Source organism: Cheilinus undulatus, linkage group 20 (assembly GCF_018320785.1).
Source record: "Cheilinus undulatus linkage group 20, ASM1832078v1, whole genome shotgun sequence".
Taxonomy (NCBI): domain Eukaryota; kingdom Metazoa; phylum Chordata; class Actinopteri; order Labriformes; family Labridae; genus Cheilinus; species Cheilinus undulatus.
The window spans coordinates 27,826,939-27,834,180 of NC_054884.1; the positions used below are offsets into that span (position 1 = coordinate 27,826,939).

At 37.5% G+C, this 7,242-nt stretch overlaps 1 protein-coding gene across 2 annotated transcripts; it reads right to left on the reverse strand.

Annotated features, from left to right (window-relative positions):
* Positions 1-43: 43 nt before the first annotated feature.
* On the reverse strand, positions 44-5,412 carry LOC121528627 (voltage-dependent anion-selective channel protein 2-like). 2 transcript variants are annotated; one of them, XM_041816144.1, is made up of 11 exons: positions 5,282-5,403; positions 4,842-4,881; positions 4,690-4,768; positions 4,316-4,387; positions 4,145-4,194; positions 3,676-3,828; positions 3,537-3,589; positions 3,216-3,443; positions 2,908-3,058; positions 2,186-2,243; positions 44-862 (listed from the first exon to the last, which is right to left on the reverse strand). In XM_041816144.1, exons 4-11 carry the CDS (start codon positions 4,380-4,382, stop codon positions 771-773), a joined length of 852 nt encoding a protein of 283 aa, XP_041672078.1. In that variant the 5' UTR covers positions 4,383-4,387; positions 4,690-4,768; positions 4,842-4,881; positions 5,282-5,403; the 3' UTR covers positions 44-770. The 2 variants fall into 2 exon arrangements, with proteins under 2 accessions (XP_041672078.1, XP_041672077.1); XM_041816143.1 differs by lacking the exons at positions 4,690-4,768; positions 4,842-4,881 and having other exon boundaries at positions 5,282-5,412.
* Between the last annotated feature and the right edge of the window lie 1,830 nt (positions 5,413-7,242).

The window sequence follows — 7,242 nt, forward strand, 5'->3', positions numbered from 1 at the left end:
TATTTCTTATTACATTATATATTTAATTAACAAAAGACACTGGTAGATTTAAGGACTTTATTGCAAAGTTAGACACTCTCCAACACACAAACCCCTTCCTAATTAGTGTCACAGTCCTCAAAAATGGGAACAAAATAGATAATTTACTCAGATGTTCTTTCACTCAAGTCACACTGAGGAAAAGAGAATCCATTTAGTGTTGTCTCGCAACTTCAAAGCAGGTATTTACGGGAGCTGAGGTCTCAAAGTCTTCACAAAGCATAATTAAGCCTCTATGGAAAGATAGGGGAAGATAAGCCAATACATCGGCTTCAGTCTTGATTTACATATTATGGTAAAGTAACTACCAAATATACATAAAATGTGCAAATAAAGGATAAAGCGCTTAAATAAGTGTATGTTCTATTGTGCAAAATAACAGCTCAGTTTTACATTCTACAATATCACACTTCAGCAAAGTAATAAGCCTCAGTTTTCTTAAACAATCCCCAGATAAAATGCACCCAGAGGAGGGTTTTCTATCACTATTGGGATAAACTGACAGAAGAGGTGACTGGCTCATAAATAGAAGGTTGATACATCATCAGATTTTTAGAACTGCAACCAAGAGGCTGGTGGAAAGGTTTACATCCTAGCACTGCTCAGAAGATGGGAATCAATTTTTTGGCTTTTTCATCATCTTTAAAGTTATGTTCCTGGCCAGACATGAGCACTCTGGGTCAGATTCTTCTAATGTTCCTCCTTCTCTAACAAAATCGGAGGGCAGATCCTCATGCCTCCAGCTCCAAGCCCAGACCAAGTTTGTGACCGCCAGCATTGATGTTCTTTCCATCCACAAGTGCAGAGAGGATTAGTTTCATACCTGAAATATGAAAGAAAGGTGTAAATATATTTGCTAAGTTGGGTGTCAAACCAAAGGCAAGCTCTGGTCTTGCAAAATGAAGCCAATGCGGAAAAAATGCAAAAAGAAATAACAGCTAATGGAGTGTCTATTTTAGGCTGGCTCAAGAAGTAGTTCCCCAATTTTTACAGCTGAAATAACAATGTTTGCAGCCTGCTTAAAAAAAAGGTTTTGGAGGAAACTGTTCATGTCTTTAAGGGCAAACTCTTTACAGATAGTGACTTTTTTTTTTTTTTTTTACACTGTGTCCTAACAGCTTAAGCAGGCATCAACGACAATAATTTAACAGTTGTAACAGCCTTTAAGTGATGCAACACGTTTAGACAGTTTCTGTTTACATATCTGCTGCTCATCAGGACATGGATGAGGGACAAGGAACACAGTAGACTGGCAAGGTGCTGGGAGTGCCCCACAGGAACATTATCTTGATTTTCATTCGCTTTTCCCACACAACAGAACTTGTTATCTTGTTTTACAAAGTGGACAAAGCAGTGAATAAATGATATCCCCACCTGTGTTTCCAATGTTTAACTCTGTTTTGGGGTAACACAGGCTGAAAACTATTCAGCTCACTGCCAGAAAATGAAATATTTAATGGATGCAGCGTGGAGAGCCAGGTTACAATGCTGCACGATGTGATGCAATATCTGATGCTTACATGGTTTTAGGATCTGAGCTACGCATAAGTAGGAGCATGACTGATGTGACTATAAGCCAGCATGTTGTAGCACTTCAGTCAGGAGGAGTAAGGCCCCAGCTCCACCTCTTTGTCCTCTCTAGGTTTTTTCTGGTGACCCACTTTTTACAAGGGTAAAAGCCTGTCTACCCCAAAACTGTTTTCTGTACATTATTGCTTATCCAGTCTGCTGTCTCAACCATTCTTGGCTGGTTAATTGAGCTGATGGCTGGTGCTAACTTGGATAACGTTAATTCTAGACTGAATCTGGTGCTATCTACTTCACGAGCCAGGAAGAAGGAATTTCACCTGTCACATTAACTTTCTTCACAAGCTTGACCCCTTGGGCCTTCAGGGGCTGTCTGGTCTGGAACACATTACCTTTTTAGCTAAGCATCAATAATGAAACTGAACTAGCTCTTTGCCATCCAGTGGCTGGTAGAGCCCTGTCTTGTGTTTTATTATGGTGGAGAAAGGGTGAGTGTTAGAGGGTGAAGCCTATGCCTGTGGTTATAATGTGTTTTCAAGCCATAAATGTTACATTAGCAACCCAAAAAAATCTCCTAATCCAAAAATCTCCCCAAATGTGAGTCTGGACCCACACTTACCAGGCCGCAGAGTTTGGGTGTATCCAATTCCCACCAAGCTTGCGTTATTGACCTTTGCCTGAAAAAAAGCATCAAATAAAACCATTAAATTTAAGTAGCAGTCAAAACATAAGCAGAGGCATCACAAATAAAAACTGTTCTTTATCTCATTATTACTGACACTGCACTGCTCAAGTTTTTCACTGTAATTTATTCTGTGAAGAATAAAAAAAATACCTGTATTATGCATTAATATCAGCCATATTCTGTCTGAAATCAGGCAGAATATAACTTGGACAGACCCAGTATTTAACAAAAATTATCTAAGATTTAAGTTCAGTCCTATTTTATTCATGTTATGTCATTTCATATCAGGTGTTCCTCCATTTCTTGATTACATTGAAAATCAATGTTTGCTTGGAAAAGCAGCTATAAATCCAGGTTTTAAAACGGTTTGAAACATTAAGGATAATTTAAGTCAATCAACGAGAGTTGCATTCCATTAGACTACTTGTTTTATAGAGATGTAAATGCCATGTGCCAGTTTTATGTAGGCAAAAATTAAAGGAAATGAAAGTGTGCAAATGTGTATCAACAAAACAGTTTTAAAAAATCCTCAAAAACACTAATCACTTGTTCCTCGTAGCCAACTTAACAACTAAATTTCAACTTGTCAACACATTTTAAGCTGCACTGATGAAAAACATACTTTCCTTAAGAGAGGAACAAGAAGAGTCACTTACTGATATGGAGGCACTGGAGTCTAACTGGTATTTAGCAGCAATTCCAAAGCGAGTGCTATTGTTGCCTGCTGTCCAGGCGAGATTCACAGCGGTCTCCAGGTTGTCGTTTACCTTTTGGTAGATAGAGCCACCAAACTCTGCACCATCATTTCTGAAGAATAAAAAAAGAAAACGTGCATTATCACTTAAATGTCCATATTCTTCAGTTTCATTTAACAAAAATACCATTTCACTAATACATCAGTGAGACCTTTCAAAAACGTCTGTTTACGCTGTAGTTTTCTTATACATCTGGTTATAAAACTTACACATTGGTGTGAAGCTGGAAGTCTCCAGTCTTGTAGCCAACAGCAAAGTTGCTCTGTGACATCTTAGATTTGGCTGAGTCAAAAGTCATCTGGTAGCCGGCCAGCCAGCCCTCATAACCAGCCACTGCTGCTCCATGGATCGTAGGACCAGCGAAATCTAAATCTACATCAACACCGACGTTAAGGTACTCCCTTTTATAAGCTGTCTTGACCTTGCCGCTCTTCTTGCTGTTTAAAAACAAATGAAAATATAGTGATCTTAAATATTCTCCCTGCACAATTATGTAGCATTCTATGAGGAATGAGTCCATCGCAACTCACCCAGTATTTGGTGAAAACGTAGTGTCAAAGGTAAGTTTCAGCCCCTTGGTGATCTGAAAAAGATTACTCCATCAATCACTTTAATCTACAGCTGTTTTATTCTCAGGCGATAAGCAGCACAGCAGAGATTCTAGTTTACCTGATCCTCGATGCAAATTTCTGTTCCTAGTGTGTTTTCTGTTGTCCACTTCTCTGTGAACGTCAGGCCATACTCAGACCACTTGTACTTGGTCTCCAGGGTTCCAGTGACCTTGCTGGTGTCAACATTAGATGAGCCAGATGTTTTAAACTCCTGAAATGATTAAAGAGGAAATTAAATTGGAAAAGCAGCAGATTGGAGGTGATCAGCTACCAAGACAGTGCTTGAATTTGATTAGAGCAAACAGCAAATTCCAAAAATTGGAGTTTTACAGTATTTTTATGCCATTATTTTGTAGATGAGGACAGTGTATAGAGCCTGAAACAGGGACAAGAGTGGGGAAGAAGCATGCAGGAAAGGAGCCATACCCAAACCTGGGCCACATGTATGCCCCAGTTTATAAGTATTTTAAATGATAATAAATTAATGCAATAAATGTCCTTACTTTTATAGCAGCAGCTCAACTTACCACTCCACTTGAAGACTTTGTCTTCACATCCAGCTTGACCAGTCCAAAACCTGCAAGGACAGTGAGACTAAGTCTCTGCTCTGTTGTCTTTATGATAGATTTGCAAATAGTCAACCTATCTTCTGACCATCATCATTATGTAAAAGCTCAAATTTTATATCTTCAAGTTACCATATCCCTTATTGAAGATGTCCCTTGCTGATTTTCCAAGGTCTGCATATGCTGGAGGTACTGCCATTTTCACTGCAGCAAAAAAACATTTCAGTGAGCAATACAGAAAATACAGAAAAAGTGTCAGAAATGTGCATTGCCTTTCAAGGAGAGAAAGTTTTTAAGCCACTGACATAAAAAAGGTTTTTACAAAAATTGAAAAACAATATCTCCCCACCGTTATGCCAGTTTTCTGCAGTGTTAGGATTTCAAAGAAAATGCACACTTATAATAACTTCTCTTAACTTGATCAAACTGTGCATACATCAAGTAAAAACATGAGGGAAAATGAAATGCATAAAAAAATAGGTTCTTCAACAGTTAAAGATGCTTACATTGTTTTGCATTGCACAACTGTCTTGTCTTGTATTGTACAGCCACCTGTATCTCTTCAGAATCATACAGTCTCCATTACTGTAAGGATATGGTGTCACGTAACCTTACAGTCAAGGTTATACTCAAGGTTTCTCTGAAATAGTCTGCTTACATGATCCAGGAACATGGTAGTAACAGTGTGGCAGCAGGTGCTATTGAATACAGGGGAAAAAATCACACGGAATGCGTGCATTTTTCATCACAAACAGCAACGAGTATAGTCTGGTTAAGATAGCTATCATATGAGTGATTTAAAAATATATATTTCTATGTGGATAAATGCTGTAACTGAGGTTTTCTATAATTTACGAGGCACACGCAGTTGAGGGTTGATATTATGGTATACACTAAATGTGGACCCTCACCAGATATAATAAGTATTACTATGTAAATGGTTCGCCTGTTTTAGTATTTTGAATAAGTGTGATCAGGAGGATGGTAGGGGGCGTTTTTAAGCTAGCAAATGGGACGTTTTATCACCGCCTTCCCAACAAAAAGTGCAATGAAATTCTCCCAGAATAAACCTCAGTAAGTATGTGTCCAGTTACTTACCGAGTATAACTGTTGTTGGGGCTTTCTGTATAGTTATAAGTCAGAAAAGGGCGTTAGATGCTGCAGCACGGACCGGTGTAGGACGATATGGAGGAGACACCGCAACAAGCACCCTCCTGACCTCGGCGCCAGAGGACCCTGAATATAGGTGTTCAGTACGTGCCTGTTTATAAATTGAAACTATGGGAAATGCTTTATTCTATTTCTTTGAAAATGAAAATATAGCGTGGCAAGGCAAAATTAAACACAATTGTTGTCATTTGTTGGGAAAAAAATATTCTTGAAGACCAAATGTTTGCTAACCGCACACCGGCATGTGAAAGACCCCTAAATAACCATGGCAACTAATACGCTGGTTAGACGAATTGTTACTAGTTCAGTTTGTTCTTGGTTTTACACAGCTTTTAATGTTCATCCCAGCTTTAAAGAAGTAATTGCATTTTAATATTACCGACGAGTTGATGTAATACTTCAGCAGGCAACTTGTCTTTAGTTAGCTTAGGGGCCATTGTTAACTCATTTTCTCAAAAGTATGTTTATCAGATTTTTTTTTCCATTTTTATATTCAAAACAAAAGAGTCTCTCCCAATAAAATAACATTTTTTGTGGAAAAAAATTACTCAAGTATAAATATAAATAGATATAGACTACAATGAAACTGAAAATTATGAGTATTTCCACACATTCAAAAAATTCAGATATAAATTAATCAAATTGTTAAAAATGTAAAAACAAACTTGTGATAGTTGCACAATAAAAAAATAAAAACAAAATTAATCAATCATTTTAATCAATGATTAATAATTTGATATATATTATTATTTACATTCACAGTCTAAACCTTTGTACCCTAGCTGTTAAATAAGTCCTTGATTATTTGTGGTATCAGTGGTGTCATCATCTCTTGCCTGATCCTAGGTGTCTGCATTGCTCATAAAAATCCTCAACCTTACTTTTTATAATGTAAAGCCTTTTTTAATGTCAGATTGCAAGACATTTCTTTCATCCTTTGTCAAGATCAGTGGTGTGGCCTTGGTGTTCTGTGAAAATTTCCACGGTGTGCCTTGAGGCAAGTCTTGGTGTATGTCATTTTTTGCAACTGTTCATTACTACTTTACTATACAACAGCTTAAGTTACTGTAACATGTTTAAAGAGTCTATTTTGTGTGGATATAGATATGCTGTGCCTTGAGATTTTAGCTTGAACTTAGGTGTGCCTTGGGCAAAAAAAGGTTGAAAAGCACTGGCCCAGATTCAGTCCCTTTGTATGCTTCCAATTTAAAGCATTAGCATGTTTAGCTTGTGATAGACAAGAATCATTTATTTACATTTCTTGTAAAGCCATCTCAGTATATATGTAATAAATAATAACTAGAAAAGCACCCGGAGAGTGCAGACCTCCGCCATTAGCCCTATCTCCCAATAGTACAGAATCCTTTAAAAAAATTCCTGGATCCAGACGGTGATCCGGATTACTCCCAAAATCTAATCATTTCTTCCTTATACCATTTCTGACATTTCCTGAAAATTTTCATCAAAATCCATCCATAACTTTTTGAGTTATGTTGCTAACAAACAAACTAACAAACTAACAAACCCTGCTGATTACATAACCTCCTTGGCGGAGGTAACAATATATGTAATTCTATTCGGAAGTTGAGAAAAACATGACCTTAGTGCTTAGAAACATAAGAAATGGATGTGTAAGATAATCCCACCAATACAACATATTCATGATTATTTCTACATTTATAGCAACCTAAATCATACTCAGTTTCAAATACCTCAAGGCCTTCCTTCCAATCAGGGGAAGGTTTAGTGGCTAAAATAAATGCACTATGTTTTAAACCAAAGTATGAACTACCTCTCATGATTGCTGAGGACTACACACTGTAATTATCAAGAGCCAGCATTCATTGCAGTTGGGCCATGGGTGGGAAAGAAATAAATGCCCAGTTAAG

What these genes read in the sequence shown, in the direction of transcription:
- LOC121528627 (XM_041816143.1), bottom strand. Translation starts at nt 4,382, where the DNA reads ATGGCAGTACCTCCAGCATATGCAGACCTTGGAAAATCAGCAAGGGAC. An exon ending in TTCCAGCTTCACACCAATGT is followed by an intron (nt 3,059 to 3,215) that starts GTAAGTTTTATA and finishes TTTATTCTTCAG; the next exon opens with AAATGATGGTGCAGAGTTTG. An exon ending in ACTCCAGTGCCTCCATATCA is followed by an intron (nt 2,244 to 2,907) that starts GTAAGTGACTCT and finishes GCTTTTTTTCAG; the next exon opens with GCAAAGGTCAATAACGCAAG.